The 20,878-nt window shown below is 53.6% G+C and overlaps 1 protein-coding gene across 2 annotated transcripts in view; it reads left to right on the forward strand.

Moving 5' to 3' along the window:
* The window catches only part of PLD2 (phospholipase D2), a 476,181-nt gene that overhangs the window by 435,659 nt on the left and 19,644 nt on the right, over nucleotides 1-20,878 (forward strand). For both annotated transcript variants that reach the window (XM_086946231.1, XM_086946232.1), the window contains exon 22: nucleotides 15,924-15,973. In XM_086946231.1, coding sequence (XP_086802357.1) covers nucleotides 15,924-15,973 — 50 coding nt within the window. The remainder of the gene's footprint in view (nucleotides 1-15,923; nucleotides 15,974-20,878) is intronic.

The following is a 20,878-nucleotide window of genomic DNA, read 5'->3' on the forward strand; positions in this document are numbered from 1 at the left end:
GGTTGGTGTGCAAGAGAGCGGGCGGTAAAGTGTCAGAGGGGATGGTGTGCAAGAGAGAGGGCGGCAGAGTGTCAGAGGGGATGGTGTGCAAGAGAAGAGGAGGCAGAGTGTCAGAGGGGATGGTGTGCAAGAGAAGAGGAGGAAGAGTGTCAGAGGGGATGGTGTGCAAGACAGCGGGCGGCAGAGTGCCAGAGAGGATGGTGTGCAAGAGAGCAGGAGGCAGAGTGTCAGAGGGGATGGTGTGCAAACGAGCAGGAGGCAGAATGTCAGAGGGGATGGTGCGCAAGAGAGAGGGCGGCAGAGTGCCACAGAGGATGGTGTGCAAGAGAGCAGGAGGCAGAGTGTCAGAGAGGATGGTGTGCAAGAGAGCAGGAGGCAGAGTGTCAGAGAGGATGGTGTGCAAGAGAGCAGGCGGTACAAGTGCCAGAGGGTTGGTGTGCAAGAGAGCAGGAGGCAGAGTGTCAGAGGGGATGGTGCGCAAGAGAGAGGGCGGCAGAGTGCCAGAGAGGATGGTGTGCAAGAGAGCAGGAGGCAGAGTGTCGGAGGGGATGGTGTGCAAGAGAGCAGGAGGCAGAGTGCCAGAGGGGATGGTGTGCAAGAGAGCTGGCGGCAGACTGCCACAGGGGATGGTGTGCGAGAGAGCGGGTGGTAGAGTGCCAGAGGGGATGGTGTGCAGGAGAAGAGGAGGCAGAGTGTCAGAGGGAATGGTGTGCAAGAGAAGAGGAGAAAGAGTGTCAGAGGGGATGGTGTGCAGGAGAGCAGGAGGCATAGTGTCAGAGGGGATGGTGTGCAAGAGAGCGGGAGGCAGAGTGTCAGAGTGGATGGTGTGCAAGAGAGCAGGAGGCAGAGTGTCGGAGGGGATGGTGTGCAAGAGAGCAGGAGGCAGAATGCCAGAGGGGATGGTGTGCAAGAGAGCTGGCGGCAGACTGCCACAGGGGATGGTGTGCGAGAGAGCGGGTGGTAGAGTGCCAGAGGGGATGGTGTTTAAGAGAGAGGACGGCAGAGTGCCAGAGAGGATGGTGTTTAAGAGAGAGGACGGCAGAGTGCCAGAGAGGATGGTGTGCAAGAGAGCAGGAGGCTGAGTGCCAGAGGGGATGGTGTGCAAGAGAGCGGGCGGCAGAGTGCTAGAGGGGATGGTGTGCAAGAGAGCAGGAGGCTGAGTGCCAGAGGGGATGGTGTGCAAGAGAGCGGGCGGCAGAGTGTCAGAGGGGATGGTGTGCAAGAGAGCGGGTGGCAGAGTGTCAGAGGGGATGGTTGCCAGAGAGGAGGAGGCAGAGTGCCAGAGGGGTTGGTGTGCAAGAGAGTGGGCAGCAGAGTGCCAGAGGGGATGGTGTGCAAGAGAGCGGGTGGCAGAGTGTCAGAGGGGATGGTTGCCAGAGAGGAGGAGGCAGAGTGCCAGAGAGGTTGGTGTGCAAGAGAGTGGGCAGCAGAGTGCCAGAGGGGATGGTGTGCAAGAGAGCGGGCGGCAGAGTGTCAGAGGGGATGGTGTGCAAGAGAGCGGGTGGCAGAGTGTCAGAGGGGATGGTTGCCAGAGAGGAGGAGGCAGAGTGCCAGAGGGGTTGGTGTGCAAGAGAGTGGGCAGCAGAGTGCCAGAGGGGATGGTGTGCAAGAGAGCGGGCGGCAGAGTGTCAGAGGGGATGGTGTGCAAGAGAGCGGGCAGCAGAGTGTCAGAGGGGATGGTGTGCAAGAGAGCGGGCGGCAGAGTGTCAGAGGGGATGGTGTGCAAGAGAGCGGGCAGCAGAGTGCCAGAGGGGATGGTGTGCAAGAGAGCAGGAGGCTGAGTGCCAGAGGGGATGGTGTGCAAGAGAGCGGGCGGCAGAGTGTCAGAGGGGATGGTGTGCAAGAGAGTAGGAGGCAGAGTGTCAGAGGGGATGGTGTGCAAGAGAGCGGGCAGCAGAGTGCCAGAGGGGATGGTGTGCAAGAGAGCAGGAGGCTGAGTGCCAGAGGGGATGGTGTGCAAGAGAGCGGGCGGCAGAGTGTCAGAGGGGATGGTGTGCAAGAGAGTGGGCAGCAGAGTGCCAGAGGGGATGGTGTGCATGAGAGCAGGAGGCTGAGTGCCAGAGGGGATGGTGTGCAAGAGAGCGGGCGGCAGAGTCTCAGAGGGGATGGTGTGCAAGAGAGTGGGCAGCAGAGTGCCAGAGGGGATGGTGTGCAAGAGAGCAGGAGGCTGAGTGCCAGAGGGGATGGTGTGCAAGAGAGCGGGCTGCAGAGTGTCAGAGGGGATGGTGTGCAAGAGAGCGGGTGGCAGAGTGTCAGAGGGGATGGTTGCCAGAGAGGAGGAGGCAGAGTGCCAGAGGGGTTGGTGTGCAAGAGAGTGGGCAGCAGAGTGCCAGAGGGGATGGTGTGCAAGAGAGCAGGAGGCTGAGTGCCAGAGGGGATGGTGTGCAAGAGAGCGGGCGGCAGAGTGTCAGAGGGGATGGTGTGCAAGAGAGCAGGAGGCTGAGTGCCAGAGGGGATGGTGTGCAAGAGAGCGGGCGGCAGAGTGTCAGAGGGGATGGTGTGCAAGAGAGAGGGCGGCAGAGTGTCAGAGAGGATGGTGTGCAAGATAGCAGGAGGCAGAGTGTCAGAGGGGATGGTGTGCAAGAGAGAGGGCGGCAGAGTGCCAGAGAGGATGTTGTGCAAGAGAGCAGGAGGCAGAGTGTCAGAGGGGATGGTGTGCAGGAGGCAGAGTGTCAGAGGGGATGGTGCGCAAGAGAGAGGGCGGCAGAGTGCCAGAGAGGATGGTGTGCAAGAGAGCAGGAGGCTGAGTGCCAGAGGGTTGGTGTGCAAGAGAGCGGGCGGTAAAGTGTCAGAGGGGATGGTGTGCAAGAGAGAGGGCGGCAGAGTGTCAGAGAGGATGGTGTGCAAGAGAGCAGGAGGCAGAGTGTCAGAGGGGATGGTGCGCAAGAGAGAGGGCGGCAGAGTGCCAGAGAGGATGTTGTGCAAGAGAGCAGGAGGCAGAGTGTCAGAGGGGATGGTTGCCAGAGAGGAGGAGGCAGAGTGTCAGAGGGGATGGTGTGCAGGAGAGCAGGAGGCAGAGTGTCAGAGGGGATGGTGTGCAAGAGAAGAGGAGGCAGAGTGTCAGAGGGGATGGTGTGCAAGAGAAGAGGAGGAAGAGTGTCAGAGGGGATGGTGTGCAAGACAGCGGGAGGCAGAGTGTCAGAGGGGATAGGTGCAAGAGAGCGGGCGGCAGAGTGCCCAAGAGGATGGTGTGCAAGAGAGCAGGAGGCAGAGTGTCAGAGGGGATGGTGTGCAAACGAGCAGGAGGCAGAATGTCAGAGGGGATGGTGCGCAAGAGAGAGGGCGGCAGAGTGCCAGAGAGGATGGTGTGCAAGAGAGCAGGAGGCAGAGTGTCAGAGAGGATGGTGTGCAAGAGAGCAGGAGGCAGAGTGTCAGAGAGGATGGTGTGCAAGAGAGCAGGCGGTACAAGTGCCAGAGGGTTGGTGTGCAAGAGAGCAGGAGGCAGAGTGTCAGAGGGGATGGTGCGCAAGAGAGAGGGCGGCAGAGTGCCAGAGAGGATGGTGTGCAAGAGAGCAGGAGGCTGAGTGCCAGAGGGTTGGTGTGCAAGAGAGCAGGAGGCAGAGTGTCAGAGAGGATGGTGTGCAAGAGAGCAGGAGGCAGAGTGTCAGAGGGAATGGTGTGCAAGAGAAGAGGAGAAAGAGTGTCAGAGGGGATGGTGTGCAGGAGAGCAGGAGGCATAGTGTCAGAGGGGATGGTGTGCAAGAGAGCGGGAGGCAGAGTGTCAGAGTGGATGGTGTGCAAGAGAGCAGGAGGCAGAGTGTCAGAGGGGATGGTGTGCAAGAGAAGAGAAGGCAGACTGTCAGAGGGGATGGTGTGCAAGGGAGCGGGCGGCAGAGTGCCAGAGGGGATGATGTGCAAGAGAGCGGGCGGCAGAGTGTCAGAGGGGATGGTGTGCAGGAGAGCTGACGGCAGAGTGTCAGAGGGGATGGTGTGCAAGAGAGCAGGAGGCAGAGTGTCAGAGGGGATGGTGTGCAAGAGAGCCGGAGGCAGAGTGCCAGAGGGGATGGTGTGCAAGAGAGCGGGCGGCAGAGTGTCAGAGGGGATGATGTGCAACAGAGCGGGTGGCAGAGTGTCAGAGGGGATGGGTGCAAGAGAGCGGGCGGCAGAGTGTCAAAGGGGATGGTGTGCAAGAGAGCGGGCGGCAGAGTGTCAGAGGGGTTGGTGTGCAAGAGAGCGGGCGGCAGAGTGTCAGAGGGGATGGTGTGCAAGAGAGCGGGCGGCAGAGTGCCAGAGGGGATGGTGTGCAAGATCAGTGCAGTGAGCAGGTGAGGGGGGCAAGAGGCTGGAGAGGGCTTAGCACACTGAGGTATCCCCTGTGAGCTAGCGTTTACGACGGAACAGATATCACAAGCGTGGGAACAAGCAGGCAAGTGGGAGAAGAGCCTCAAGGAATGTTCAAGAGAAACCTGTCCAACAAGGGCAGAAGAGAACATAAAGCCAGGTAAACTAGACATGAGAGCACTGGTCTTAGTGGAGATGTTGTCCTTCAGAACAGTCACTCCAGGGCACATGCACATCACCAGCAGCATTGATAGGGCACCTTAAAAAAAATAATGCAATCCAATATTTCAGCCAGTCGCGAACATTCAGAAAGTTTAGTAGCCTGGAGTTTGCTAGTGAATAAATCATATGATTTGTAAAGCGCACTACTCACCCGTGAGGGTCTCAAGGCGCTGGGGTGGGGAATGCTGCTACTGCTCGAAAAGCCAAGTCTTGAGGCGTTTTCTGAAGGTCAGAAGGTCTATGGTCTGCCGTAGGTGGATGGGGAGGGTGTTCCAGGTCTTGGCGGCGAGGGAGGAGAACGATCTGCCGCTGGAGGTCGCTCCTCAGAAGCGGGGGACTGTGGCGAGGGCGAAGTTGGTGGAGCGGAGCTGGCAGGTGGGGGTGTAGAAGCTGAGTCATCTGTTGTGGTACGCTGGTCCGGTGTTGTGGAGTGCCTTGTGTAAGTGGGTAAGGAGCTTGAAGGTTATCCTCTTGTTGACCCGGAGTCAGTGCAGGTCTCTCAGGTGGGGTGTGATGTGGCTGCGGCGAGGAATGTTGAGGATCAGGCGTGCAGAGGCGTTCTGGATATGTTGGAGCCGTCTCAGGAGTTTGCCTGAGGCTCCTGCGTAGAGGGCGTTTCCATAGTTCAACCTGCTGCTGACGAGGGCCTGGGTAACGTTCTTCTCATTTCAGTGGGGATCCACTTGTAGATCCTGCGGAGTTGAAGAAGGAGGAGGAGACGGCCTTGACCTGTTTAGTTATGGAGAGGGTAGAGTCGAGGATGACCCCTAGGTTGCGTGCGTTGTCGGTGGGTGTTGGGGTGGTTCCCAGGGCAGTCGGCCACCAGGAGTCATCCCAGGCCGAAGGGGTGGATCCGAGGATGAGGACCTCCGTCTTGTCCGAGTTCAGCTTCAGTCGTTTGTTCCTCATCCATTCAGCGACGGCCTTCATTCCTTCGTGAAGGTTGGTTTTGGCGGTGTGGGGGTCCTTGGTGAGGGAGAGGATCAGCTGGGTGTCATCGGCGTAGGAGATGATGTTGAGGTCGTGCCAACGGGCGACGTGGGCGAGCGGTGCCATGTAGATGTTAAAGAGTTGGGCTGAGGGATGAGCCTTGGGTACGCTGCAGATGATCTCGGTGGCTTCGGAGCGGTAGGGGGAAAGCGGATGCTCTGTGTTCTGCCGGAGAGAAAGGAGGTGGTCCAGTCCAGGGCCTTCTCTTGGATCCCGGTGTTGTGGAGGCGTGTTCGTAGTGTGTGGGGGCCGCCGTTTCTTCGTTGTCCAGCAGGGACTTGATGTCATCGGTGGCGGCGATGAGGGCAGTCTCGGTACTGTGGTTTCTGCGGAACCCGGATTGGGAAGGGTCCAGGATGTTGTTCTCCTCGAGGTAGCGGGTCAGTTGTTCGTTGACGGTCTTCTCGAGCCCTTTGGGGGGAACGGGAGCAGGGAGATGGGCCGGAAGTACTTGAGGTCCTTGGGGTCCGCCTTGGGTTTCTTGAGTAAGGCGTTGATCTCGGCGTGCCTCCAGCTCTCCGGAAAAGTTGCTGTCTCAAAGGAGGTGTTGATGACTTTCCGGAGATGGGGTGTGATGGCTGTGCTGGCTTTGTTGAAGATGTGGTGTGGCCAGGGGTCTGACGGAGATCCAGAGTGGATGGTGTTAATGATCTTGATGGTGTCTTCGTCGTAGATATTGGTCCAGGAGACCAGGCGGTTAGTGCGGATGGAGGTCCTGGGGCGGAGGTCTCAGTGGTTGTCGGGGCGGTCATGGCGTTGAAACTGTCATGGATGTCTGTGATCTTGTGGTGGAAGAAGGTGGCCAGTGAGTCGCACAGGTCTTGCGAGGGTGGGATGTCGTTGGTGTTGGACCTGGGGTGGGAGAGTTCTTTCACGATATTGAAGAGCTCTTTGCTATTGTGCGGGTTGTTGTCTAGGCGTCTTTGAAGAAGGCCCTTTTGGTGGATCTGAGGAGGTGATGGTGTCTGCGGGTGGCGTTCTTGTGGGTTGCGTGGCTGTCCGGTGTTTGTTCACAGAGCCATATCTTCTCCAGCTTTCGGCAGGTTTGCTTGGAGGCCCGGAGGTCTTCAGTGAACCAGCTGGCTTTCTTGTTGGTGTTACTGTTGGAGGGTTTCTTGATCGGGCGAGGGTGTTGGCGCAGTCGCAGCGAATGTGATTTTGGTGTCCGCACAACATGGAAAAACCACTGAAAAAAGACCAATGCTTCAGAACAAGGAAGGGCCTGGCCTTGTTTATACCAATATGTGAGTTCAAAACTAGGAGCAGGGACATAGTGTCCAGAATAAGAGGAATCCAGAATATTGAAGGACCCATGCGGCCTGGTGCTGGAGTGTTGTTGTCGCTGCAGGTGAGAGCAGTGTGGTTCAGATGTGACGCAGAGCTCTGATGCCATGGCCTTGGAGAGGTGGGAGTGGCTCAGAGGGGCAACAGGTCTTGTGAGGAGAGAGGTTCAGGGGGTGTAACTGTAAACTGAGCAGCATCCCATATTCAGTGCATTTAGACCTCACCTAGAACTGTTCAAGGGTAGAGGCTTTGCGCCTCACTCATGGACCTTGTGACACATTACAGTTCTGAAGAAGACGCCATGAAAGTGGAGTAAAGTAATGCAAAGGAGGAGGGTGTCAGTGTTTTGCAACCATAGTTATGGTCACAGACCTCTGATTGGATAGAGACACTCAAGAGGGTGGTTTCTTTGTGCAGCTGGAAGCTGGCCTCCAGGTGGGCTCTCCTGTTTTTAGTGTTTATTTGTGTGGGTTTCTGTCTTGGTTTCCAAACCTTTTGCAATCAGTGCCTATGTGTGTGTGTTCAGCTTCCTAACCCCCAAAACAGGCAAAAACTGTGTTTTTCCAATGTTTACAAAACATGTTGGTTTGTGTTGTGATTTCTCTAAAGCACATATTTGATATACAGGAGAAGTAATAATGGGTTTGAGGCGTCGTCACATTGGCAGTGTATCCAATGCACTTATATTAGACTGTTTTAAGTATAGAAAGTCTGTGTAGTGCCCTCTGGCTCACACTCACCTCCCATTACCTCTCACACATCTCAGTACCTCTCACACACCTCAGCTCCTCTCACACATCTTAGTACCTCTCACACATCTCAGTACCTCTCACACATTGCAGTACCTCTCACACATCTCATTACCTCTCACACATCTCATTACCTCTCACACATCTCATTACCTCTCACACATCTCATTACCTCCTCTCACACATCTCATTACCTCATCTCACACATCTCATTACCTCCTCTCACACATCTCATTACCTCTCACACATCTCATTACCTCTCACACATCTCATTACCTCTCACACATCTCAGTACCTCTCACACATCTCAGTACCTCTCACACATCTCAGTACCTCTCACACATCTCAGTACCTCTCACACATCTCATTACCTCTCTCACATCTCAGTACCTCTCTCACATCTCAGTACCTCTCACACATCTCAGTGCCTCTCACACATCTCAGTGCCTCTCACTTTCACTATGTCAGGACTCTTCTAGTTTATGGTACTATTAATAAATTAACAATGTGAGAGTGCTATATTCAAATGTTTCTGTAAACAAATTCCTCTAGTTGGGGGTCGATTCCCTACTCCCTACTAAATATTATGACATTGGAGCAGAGGTCCACCCTGCCAACAGCATAATACCTTGTGAAACATTTAACATTTTGAATTATACCTGCTTATGCTGTAGCCCTGCATTTTACGGCACCTGAGACTTGATGCTTTAAGCATTGTTGCCACTACTTCCTGCTCTCTTGTCCGAATACATTAAGGTGGCGCTGCTGTCGCATGGACATTCATAGCTGCCAGGTGTCCCCAAGGCATATGTCTGACTTAAAGTCACTCCTGACATTTTTACAGACACCACATTGTATTCTGAGGCTTGAAATTATTTTGTTAACATTGTAACTATAAGCTCAAAGCCCACAGCTGTAAAGTGCAGTTGGATAAAAATGCAGAATTAGCTGAAGGTATCGCACCAAACAACGGGACACCTTACAGCTGTGAACTTTGTTGGGTTGGGGAATGTCTTGTGTCCCGGCCAAAGTCATCGAGAAAGCTGTCAACAACCAGCTCGCCGCCTTCCTCGAAACCAACAAATCCCTCGACTCCTCACAGTCCGGCTTCCGAGCCAAACACAGCACTGAGACCGCACTCATCGCAGAAACAGACGACATTCGAACTCTACTGGACAATGGAGACACAGTCGCCCTCATCCTCCTCGACCTCTCCGCAGCCTTCGACACAGTCTGTCATAGCACCCTGTTACAACGCCTCAGAAACATCGGAATCCAAGGAAAAGCACTGGAATGGATCATCTCGTTCCTCACCGGAAGAACCCAGAGAGTCCGCCTCCCACCATTCAAGTCAGAGGCCACTGAAGTCATTTGCGGCGTGCCACAAGGATCCTCACTCAGTCCCACCCTCTTCAACGTATACATGAGCCCCCTCGCGGCCATTGCACGCCAACACAACCTCAACATCATCTCCTACGCTGATGACACTCAACTGATCCTCTCACTCACCAAAGACCCTAACACTGCCAAAACCAACCTACATGAAGGAATGAAAGAAGTAGCCGATTGGATGAAGCACAGCCGTCTGAAACTGAATTCCGACAAAACAGAAGTCCTTATCTTAGGTACCTCCCCCTCTGCCTGGGACGACTCTTGGTGGCCAGAGTCCCTTGGAAAAGCACCCACCCCGACAGACCAAGCACGGAACCTGGGCGTCATCCTGGACTCCTCACTCTCGATGACCAGACAAGTCAACGCCGTTTCATCATCGTGCTTCAACATTCTTCACATGCTCAAAAAACTTTTCGCTGGATCCCCACCGAAACTAGAAAAACGGTCACCCACGCACTGGTTACAAGCCGCCTGGACTACGGAAACACCCTATACGCCGGTACCACCGCAAAACTTCAGAAAAAACTCCAACGCATCCAGAACGCATCAGCCAGACTCATACTAGACATCCCGCGTAACGACCACATCTCTGGTCACCTGAAAAACCTCCACTGGCTCCCCGTCAATAAGAGGATAACATTCCGCCTCCTAACCCATGCACACAAAGCACTTTACGAACTTGGACCTGAATGCCTCAACACACGACTTTCATTCTACACCCCCCCCCCCCCGCCAGCTACGCTCCTCCAACCAAGCCCTTGCTGCTGTACCTCGCATCAACAAAACCACCATGGGAGGAAGATCCTTCTCCTACCTGGCGGCTAAGACCTGGAACTCACTTCCCATCCACCTTCGCCTCACTCAGAACCACCTAGCATTCAGAAAGCAACTTAAAACGTGGATATTCGACAAGTAATTCCCCACACTTCTCCAAGCGCCTTGAGACCCTCTGGGTATGTAGCGCGCTATATAAATTAATTGAATTGAATTGAATTGAATGTTTTCACCATTATCCCATGTGCACGGTGACAGCACTCTTTTCACGCATACATACTCTGCAGTGAATGTTTAAAGCCTGGGATATTTGGCAGGTGACCTGCTATCAGTAATACCTTGTTAAAATAGGGGGCTGATGTGTTAAAGTGCTTACTCATTCCCTGTCTGTGGGTAAATGTAATGGTACATATTTGATACGATTCTTATGAACCAATGTTAGGAATAGCGATTTCCGGTTGGCTAAGGCTTGCGCCAAAGCCAGGCAGAAACCACCATTCTACGTCAGGGCAAGGAAGTCACCCGCCAAGATAACCCCTGCTCACCCTCTTGGTAGCTTGACACGAGCAGTCAGGCCTATCTCAGAGGCGATGTGTAAAGCGTTTGCGTGCGCACCCAGCCACAACACCCAAGGCCCACAAAGGAAACTCCACACAAGGTTATATATAAAAATAGCCTTTGTAATATACCAAACACATTAGATAATAAACACACACTTTACAATGTGCCAACAGGCACGGGCAGAATTTACAGGGGATTATATACATAGGACTGGGGCCACATGGACCACTGTCAGGAATAAGCACTTGGTAGAACTAGCACTTTGTAGAAATAGCACTTTGTAGAACATAGAACTTAGAACACAGAATAATTGTAGCACCAAATAGGAAATGTAGCACACAACCAGTAACCACTGGTAGAAGGTATGAACATGCTATGCAATCCTAAACACCTTAGGCAAATATCACGCAGGGAACCAGGAACTCACTAGCATAACTATACTAGGAAACACAACCTCCTAAGCATTAACACATTTAGAGGTATAAGCATAAAGCATTACACATGATGCAGAAATCACATTAGGCAGGTAATCACCATTGCGCAAAGATTTCATGGGGCAAAAACATGTACCCCACGCAAGGGCCCAACACATAAACTGTCCCCCAGGCCAGCTTGGCCTCTCAGGGGCTGAAACGCCCGGTGTCCAAAATGTTAGGGCAGGCAGCGCGCAAGGGTTCTCAGCCTAAGCGTAGCAGCTGCCCACTAAGTCCTGGGCAGCTGTGGAACTGAGCCTGGCACCAGCGTGCCTCCTGGCTCTCTTCTAGGGTCTGGATAAACAATGGGACCCAAGAACACGTGGGAGCCTCGTGGGCTCTAAAACAAAATGCCCCCTTGGAGCCTCGAGGGCTCGATAAACAGATATGGCCCCCTTGGAGCCTCGTGGGCTCGACGAAAGTGCTGCCCACTGGGGGAGCGACCCGCTGCCAACCAGGGCCGCTCTACCCTCAGAAATGCCCCCAAATATGTAGGTGTGGTAGGAGCCTCTCGGGCTCTAAATAACAAAATGGCCCCAAGCGCTGGAGTCCACCCTCTGGGGACTCAGATAGACAATGGCGCCGGGAGTCCTCGTGGGCTTTGAACCAAATATACCCCTATCGTTGGAGTCCCGCTCGGGGGACTTTGAATCCAACTGTGCCCTTCTCAGGTCAATGACTCCCTCCCGGAGCTTCCCCCCCCCCGGCCCATCGACACTCACCGGGATCGGTTGCGGGGAGGCTCCGACGTCTCGGCCAGCTTCCTTCTGGGTGCGACGGTGGTGCGGGGCTCTCTGCTTCTGCCGGCGCTGCTCCTGGGGCGGGGACGTCCTGGGAGACGAGGTGGGCTCCCGTCCTCCCTTAGTACTACGGACGCTTCTCCTCACCTCCTTTGTCCACCGGAGCGTGGGGTGGGCTCCCGTCGGCTTCCGGTTCCTGGGGCGTTTACTTCTGGATCACTGCGGGCAGCGCGGCGGCCCGCACGTCACTCCTGGTGGCAGGCCATAACATGGGGCACAAAGAGGTGTAGGCTCCCTCCGAAATTACACACACAAGGTCCCTGGTGGGGTGGGCACCCGCTAGGGATATAACAATTGGCAATCCTGCGGGGTGGGCACCCGTGCCGAAATCGGTAGTTTAGATGGCAGGGGAATCTCCACGCTGGGGATCCCCTGCTGTAGAGGATCGCAGCTTTGCGCTGCAGGGACAAATAAAGCGCTCCCAAGCGCTAGGGTCCCCTCAAAGTCCAGGGGAAGTATAGCAAAACAAAAAAGTCCTCAGGAAGGAAAAAGGGGGTGGCAAAGGCTGGGCCCAGGGGCCAGCTCACAGGGCCCTCCAGGCAGGGAGGCAGTCCCCAGTGGCGGTCCTCCTGGCACCCAGCAGCAGCAGCAGGCCCCCCTCAAGGTAGGATCAGCAAGCACAATTTCCAAGGGGTCACAGCCTCTTTTTATCCACACATTTCTGTGTCTGCAGGGTGGAGGGAAAACCAGTCGCAGCTGGTTTGGGAGCACTCTGTTGTGCTCAGCCCCTCCCCCATTCACTGGCCAGGCTAGGGTCATCAGTCGCACCACAGGGGGCGGAGCCAGCCTTGTGGGTGGAAAGCCCAGCCCTATTCAGGTCCCAGGTGCACTCCTCCCACCCATCTGGCTGTCAATCTCTCTATTCACCACCGGGGCAGACCCATCCTGACTCCTGGAGCCAGGCTCACCAGCCAGCTCCAGCCAAACACAAGCCAGACTGTCATTTTACGTTTATTACACAGACATACCAAATTCTAGAAGTGGCACTTCCACACTAGGTACAATAACGCCGCACACATCATCGCGCAGCATTTAATCACACGAGTCCGCACATACCAAACTCGCACCTGCACTCCCCACTCATCAGGAACTAACATGGACACACACATTCCCCATGCATTCCTATGGGAGGGCAGGCCAACCTCACCACACGCACGCACTTTACCCTATGACACAGTGGTAAAGTGCGCAGAAGCGAAAAGTAACTAACACCAGGTCACAATTAAAAGCAAAACGTTTAGGGGTCAACCTGCCAGAAGGGCAAAGTCCAACACCAGCCATTTCACCAATCAGCCATATCAGTGAAAAAACGTACACAGTCAAAAGGTCAAATATGTTTTTACTAATCCCAGACTCTCTATAGTGTCTTAAATAATTAGACCAGATCTAAAACATGCTTCTAAAGCCCCACCTTTATCCAAGCACACAAAACTGGAGGAAACGAAAGAAAGAAGAAATAATATGTTACTGAAATCCCTAAACAACAAAACTCAAGAAGAAGAATCTTAGAGCAGTTTTCTAGCTATTACCAAAGTGACATGTTGGCTCCTGTCAGAAAAAAATACAAATGGTTCATTCTCTCACTGTCCTTCCTTTGAATGGCATTTTAGTTTGTGGTTGTGTAGGTGTTTATCAGTGTTCAAATGTTTACACTGATATTGGCTGTTTCTATTTCAGTGGGGTTTTATTAGTTATTGTAGGTTTAAACCCAAAACAGGATACCCTACTTTCAGGGCATTGGAAGCAGGCAGCATGCCAGGGACAGCTGCTTGCCCCGCAGCATCGTTATAGGATGTCTATTTTATTTTTTGAGTTCCATCCTTTTTCCTTTAAGGAATAAAGAAAAGTTAAGTAGAATCCTTTTGTCCCTTGTAAGCCTTCTTTCAAAGCTGGTTTGGTCGGATTTGCAAACAGAGTTCTGCCTCTTATTTGGAAAGATTCTGCCAATCCTGCCAAACAGCCATTTGAGCTTTGGTCACGTGGAAAAATAAACATCAGGTCAAAAAGACGTCGGTGTGCACAAATCCAGGCTGCTTAGCAACTCCTGCTACATTACCACAGGCTCTTAGATATTAAGGGTACAAATGAGGGCAAAGTTTGCACTGGCATCACATTAGCACACAATGAACACTAATCTCTCCACAATGGTTTATAAAGGCTCTTTATAAATAAAGAAATACAGATCTGAAGGAATCCTGGTATCTGGCGTTGCAAATACTTACAAGTGCTGTGCCGTAGGGAACACACAAAATGCTGGTGTACACATTTGATGCTTTTATTAAGGATTAGTTGTGTGATCCTGTACAAATCGCTATGTTGCTAACCCGGTCTATTCTTATCTGCCAATATTAAGAGCAGCTGTAAACAGGATACCATGCCATATTAAAACCTGAACATTTACAAGGCCCTCCTTCCGAGTGGCTGTACGCAGACAGGAGCTCAGCCCCTGCCCATCCCCTCTGGCACAATGGGGTTGTAAGGTGAGAGTCCCTCACCCTAAACCAACCCTGCACTGAGCCCCAGAACGCCTGACCCTCTTGCTAACATCTCTAAGCAAGCAGAGTCCGGGATTTTCCCTAAATTCAGTCGGATTGGGGAACCCAGTGGAAACCAGTGCTAAAAGAATCCACTGTTCCAGAGTCCATCTGTTGCTCCCCATTCGGAGGATAAAACTTAGAATTTCCAGATTCTGGAATGGAGAAACTCACCTGAATCGGAGATTTCTGCCACCTGGTACCTCTGCACCAAAATCTGGCAAACTCATAATGAGGACCAAACTGTATCGAGAAGATGAGAAGATGCTGAGAAGTGAAACACACCATCCTCAAGTGTGAGCTCGTCACAACTCTGCGGTGCACGAGGGGCACCTCCTCATGCACTGCAGAGTTTGCTTCCATGGGTGTGTCTGAGAAGGGGTCTACTCTCTTCTAAACAGTGGTGACACCACTCACTGAGGCTCACGTAAAGTTACTGAGATGTTCCTCAGTTGGCCAAACCTGATGTGACGATGTCTTTTGACCGGCACCACTCCCAGTCACTGAGAGATTGTACAGACTCTGTGGGGAGCTCCCCGTTGAACAATATAGGCATCTAAAAATGAATGTCTGCATCTTACCCCGTATTACCAGCAATCTTGTCCTCCTTGGTGTCTGACCTTCAAGTGCTTCGCACTGTCCTCCAGGTAAGGACGGCTCCAGTGAGACATTTATCCAAATTGAGGCACCCCTCAGCGAACTGCAGCAAACTTAATGCAGATCTTTCAAATATCTTTACCAGATTAGTTGAGCAACATCGCCCTCTGCTGCTTGCACCTTCATAAGGGTTTGCCGGAAAATGAAAAGCGAACACATGTTACACCCCCGCTTGTAGTAGATGTTATGAATTCCCTTCCTGGCCAGCCAGCCATTAATGCTTGTCTTCCTTTTTAGATTGTCTTAGGGCTTGCAACCATCCCTAGTCCCTAGGCACTAGGTCTGATGCTGTGCTTGTTTCTTTTTTGCGTCTTGTGTTTGGACGGGTGCCGATTGTTTGATTGATGAACTGTGATGAATGACGGGGATCCCCATTAACAGGAGCAGGAGAGCAGCTAACTTTTGAATATTGAGGAGTGACTCCTGGGTGATTAAGTGTGCACCGAAGGACTGTGTATTTACAGATGTATAGTGAGCCCACAGACTGAGTGGCTTGTGCTGACCCTCCATGTATTCCAGGGAACAGAGAGTATTTACTCCGCTCTTATTGAAGTGACATTATACCCTTGTCCTGATGAAGCCTATAGAAATGACTGGCTGAAACGTGATCGCGACTTCGTCAATGCTTTGACGAGGAGTCCCTTAAGTGTTGAGTTGGTTCAAAGCGATTGTAACGCCTACGAAATAATTACTATGGGGTGTTTCACCTCTGGCGCATTTAGGATTTCCTCTGAGTGTACTACTTTTAGTTAGGAGTGTACACTGTGATAGTCTATTCCTATTAAGGGTTTATTCCTTTTGTATACATTATTTTATTTATGTATGTATTGTATATGTTGTACAAGTTGTGTATATAACTTATTATGTATTGTAATATAGATATGAAAGTGATTTAAATGTGATTAAGAGTGTTATGTTTTTGTTTTACATTTATGAAGTGTATATATACATTTATGTTTATTTGTGCCCTACCCCGTCCTTTGACACGTATATACGTTTTTTAACCTATGGATATACAGGATATATAAATAATATTGAGAATATCAGGGTAATTAGTTGTACCTTGTATGAAAATAAATGTTGAATTGATCCCTCTGTACTTCTTTGTTTTTGATGTACATCTTTGACGTCCCTTGCTCATGTATAGGAGGGTGATAGGATAGTTTGTGAACCCCTTATCGAGTTCCTCGTGTTTCTTTCTTTCAGCACGATCTGCAGAGGAGAGTCCTCCATAATCCACCGCCTGAAGGAAGTCGGTAAGTGACCCCAGCAGCATCAGCTTCTCTGACACTGCGACCCAGCTGGCACATGGGTTTTGTAATTCATATGTTTGGAATGAATCCTTGTATGTCTTGTTTTTCAGTATGTATGAGCTCTTGTGTGCAAATTCATAGATGACCAAGTACGCGTGGTCTTCGTAATATGGAATCATGAGAGGCCCTGTGGACTAGGAGTTAAAGTCAACCTGAAGGGAATGTATCTTCTTCCCCCACTTACCCTAAATGGGAGACGAGTTAGTGAACTCAGACACAGCAGCTGGTGGACGAGCTTCATGGTCCCCGTGTGGGCAAGATAGCTGGTATCCGGAGCCAATACTGCACTAGCAACGCTCGAGTCTTCTCCTTCTGAACTAATAATCACTGGTGATGTTACACGTCAGCTGTGGAAGATGGCATTGCAAGTACCTCTTACTCCTTCGCAACAGAGAAAACCTCACTAGTTGCATCCCATCAAACGTGCACATTAATAAAGAGTTATCCCTTCCTGTGTTCAGAAAAGAATGTCTACTCCCATCTCTACTGGATGACTATTCTTCACAATCATAACAAACTTATCAAACAAAACATTTCACAAGACAAGGCCAAGCTTATGGAATAAGCGCATAGTTCTAAGTGATCTCAGGGAACCTCTACTTTATTCCTGGGATGAACAAGTAGGCGTCTGGAGGCAATACTGTTAGCTCAGGTCAGTTGTAATTGGCCAATGATTGTTGTTGGATGTCTTGTGGCAGAGGAACTGATGTCCTCATCCCAGTCTGTGGCGGGAATGTTTCACAATTCCAACGTGTTGGTACCGTTAGCAGCATAGATGGGAAATAATGGGTCCAGGCATGCCGGCAAAGACTACCATCCTACGCAGGGTGGGTCCAGGCATGCCGGCAAAGACCACCACCCGATGCAGGGTGGGTCCAGGCATGCTGGCAAAGACCACCACCCGATGCAGGGTGGGTTCAGGCATGCCGGCAAAGACCACCAGCCATCGCAGGGTGGGTCCAGGCATGCCGGCAAAGACCACCATCTGATGCAGGGTGGGTCCAGGCATGCCGGCAAAGACCACCATCCGTTGCAGGGTGGGTCCAGGCATGCTGGCAAAGACCACCATCCGACCCAGGGAGGGTCCAGGCATGCCGGCAAAGATCACCATCCGAGGCAGGGTGGGTCCAGGCATGCCGGCTAAGACCACCATCTAACGCAGGGTGGGTCCAGGCATGCTGGCAAAGACCACTGTTAGACGGACCGGGAGGGTCGGCCGAGGATAAGGGGAGAGGTCTCCGGGGAGAGCCGTCTCCAGCGATCGTACAGACAAGTAACTTCCCCCCCACAGACGTACACCACACCAGGGTAAGGTTCAACGACACTTTATAAGCAATTCTTTAAGTACGGTGAAATGATACAAGGAGTTCTGGACTCAGGGGTCCCCTCGATTCTGGTCTCTGGATTGGGAAAAGGGTAGCGGGACAGTCTTGTTACCAATAGATGAAATAGCTCTCAATCCTCGAGCTCGGCGTTCTTAGATGGACGGGCCGCGGCGGAGCCAGCAGGTCCCGAGATGGATGAAGGAAGCGACGGTCCGCGGCGGAGCCAGCAGGTCCCGATGAAGATGGTAGTTACAAACGGTCCGCGGCCACGCCAGCAGGTCCCGACGACGATGAAGGTTACGAAGGTTGCGGCAGCGCCAGCAGGCAGGACGATAGTTCGCAAGGCAGGGCTACGGCAGCGCCAGTAGTCCGTCAAGGATGAGTTCTTCTCTGCGTCTCTCGACTCCAGGATACAACTGCCTTCCTGCTCTGGAGCTGCCTCAGTTATAGGGCTGTTGCCCTTTGATGTCCGGACCCTCGCACTTGGAGGTCGGGGGGTCCAGGATGAGGGAGTCCAGACACCCAGCAGGGGGGTGGAGCCAGCGCCCGGGGAGGCTGGGGGCGAGCGGTACCTGGCGGGGGAGAGCCATCGACACCTCTTTCTCCCATTGACCTGCCAAGTAGTCCGCTCACCTCCTGGGTGGATGGTGGTGCCGGGATGTCTGAGGCCTGGCCAGGCCCAGGGTTAGGGTCGATCGGAGGCCACGCGGCCTCGTGGTGCAGTGTCCAAGATGGCGCCTGGGTCGGGCGCGCGGGCCAGTGGTGGATCGGGCCCAAGAGGTCGAGATGTTCATGGTGGATCGGGCCCAAGAGGTCGAGATGTTCAGAGGCAGGGGTCCCGGAGGGGACGGGAAACGTGAAGTGGTGGTGTGTAACACTTGAGGGACCGGGCTCGGGCCTGGTCGGGCAGAGGGGGAGCGGGCCCTTCCTGTGGCCTGTCCAACATGCGTCCCCCCCAGCTGAAGGCGGGGAGAGTCACCCATCCTCTTGGGGACTCTCCTCGTCGAGGCGGAAAAAGCGTGACAGGCCATCCGCGTTGGCGTGGTCTTGCCCAGGTCGGTGTTCCACAGTGAAGTCCATCCCCTGTAGGGAGATGGACCAACGTAGTAGTTTTGGGTTCTCCCCCCGCATCTGCATCAGCCACTGCAGGGGTCGATGGTCGGTCTGTACCCGAAAGTGTGTGCCAAAGAGATAGGGCCGGAGCTTTTTGAGGGCCCATACCACGGCGAAGGCCTCCCTCTCGATGGTGCTCCAGCGTTGTTCTCGAGGCAGGAGTCGCCTGCTGATGAAGGCCACCGGCTGATCAAGGCCTTCGGGGTTCAATTGAGACAGGACCGCCCCAATGCCGTGGTCGGAGGCATCCGTCTGGACGACGAATTCCCGGCTGTAGTCGGGGGCCTGGAGCACGGGGGCGGAGCACATGGCGGCCTTCAGTTGTTCGAAGGCTGTTTGACAATCTGGGGTCCAGTTGACCTTCTTTGGTTGATTTTTGGACGTGAGTTCTGTGAGGGGCCCCACTATGCTACCATAGTCCTTCACGAACCGTCGGTAATAGCCCGTGAGTCCCAGAAAGGCGCGTACCTCGGTCTGGGTGATGGGGGGCTGCCAGGACTGGATGGCGGCGATCTTGAGCTGCAGAGGGGCCACCAGGCCGCTTCCCACCTGGTGTCCGAGGTAGGTCACAGACCCCTGACCAATCTGGCATTTGCTGGCCTTGATCGTGAGGCCAGCTCGCTGAAGGGCCTGTAGCACCTCTCGGAGGTGATGGAGGTGGTCGGACCAGTGGTGGCTGTATACAGCGATGTCGTCTAGGTAGGCGGCACTGAATCCTTCGAGTCCGGCCAAGACCTGGTTAACGAGTCGCTGAAATGTTGCTGGGGCATTCTTCATGCCGAAGGGCATGACCTTGAAATGATAATGGCCGTCAGGAGTGGAAAATGCAGATCGTTCTTGGGCCCGGGGTGTGAGGCCGATCTGCCAGTAGCCCGCCGTCAGGTCGAAAATGCTGAGGTAGCGGGCAGCTCCCATGCGGTCGATTAGTTCATCTGCCCGGGGGATGGGATGTGCGTCTGTTCTGGTGACCGCATTCAAGCCCCGGTAGTCGACGCAGAACCGGAGTTCCGGTGTGGTGCCGGGGGTGGCTGCTTTGGGGACCAGTACTACTGGGCTGGCCCAGGGGCTGTCTGAGGGCTCAATGACCCCGAGCGTGAGCATCTTGGTCACCTCTTCTTGGATGCAGGCCCGTACCCGATCTGGTACGCGGTAGGCCCGGTGGCGGATAGGGGGGCTGTCCCCCGTGTCCACGTCGTGCACACACCAGGAGGTGACACCTGGGGTGAGGGAGAACAGACTGGCGAACTGCAGCAGAAGGTCTCGACATTCTTGGCGTTGTTCCAGGGTGAGGGCCTCCGAGAGCCGGACCCCGTCCACGGAGCCGTCTTTCTCCCGAGTCCGTAGGAGGTCAGGGAGAGGTTCGGAGTCTTCTTCGGCTCCATTGTCTGTGGCCATCAGGAGGCTGAGTTCTGACCGCACGAAATGGGGTTTCAGTCTATTAGCGTGGAGGACCCGGAGGGGGTTCCGTGAAGATTCCATGTCGATGAGATAGGTGACAGGGCCCTTGCGCTCGACTACTTTGAAGGGCCCCGTCCACTTGTCTTGCAGGGCGCATGGTTCGGTGGGGGACATCACCCATACTTGTTGGCCGGGTTCAAATTCGATGGAGGAGGCATTTTGGTCATACCACTTTTTCATGTCCTCTTGACTGGCCTCCAAGTTTGCTTTTGCCATTTCCCTGAATCGTCGAGTCTGGTTGCGGAGGGTTAGGAGGTATTTGAAGACATCTGGGGGGTTCTTTAGAGGGGGCATTTCCCAGCCTTCCTTGATTAGGCTGAGCGGCCCTCGCACCTGATGTCCATACAAGAGTTCGAACGGGCTGAAGCCGAGGGATTTCTGGGGGACTTCTCGGTAGGCGAAGAGAAGGCACGGTAGTAGCACATCCCACTGGCGACGGAGGGGCTCTTCCAACCCCCCAATCATCCCTTTGAGCGTGCGGTTGAACCGCTCAACGAGTCCATTTCCTTGAGGGTGATAGGGGGTCGTGAATCGGTATGTGACCCCACACTGTTGCCAGAGGGACTTCATGTATTTTGAAATAAAGTTCGTGCCTCGGTCACTGACGACTTCTCGGGGGAAACCCACACGGGAGAAGGTCCCCATCAGGGCCCGGCCGACTACCGGGGCTGTCACAGTTCGCAGGGGAACAGCCTCAGGGTAGCGGGTGGCGTGGTCCACCAGTACCAGGATGAACCGATGTCCTTGTGCTGTACGGGGGTCGAGGGGCCCCACAATGTCTATCCCCACCCTCTCGAATGGGGTGGTGACCACTGGAAATGGTTGCAGGGGGGCTTTCAGTTTGCGGCCGCTCTTCCCACTGGCTTGGCACGTGGGGCAAGATCGGCAATGCTGGAGTACGTCGTTCCTCATTTTCGGCCAGAAGAAGTGGGTCACCAGGCGGCTGTAGGTT

This window comes from Lissotriton vulgaris, chromosome 12 (genome assembly GCF_964263255.1).
Source record: "Lissotriton vulgaris chromosome 12, aLisVul1.2, whole genome shotgun sequence".
Classification (NCBI taxonomy): Eukaryota; Metazoa; Chordata; class Amphibia; order Caudata; family Salamandridae; genus Lissotriton; species Lissotriton vulgaris.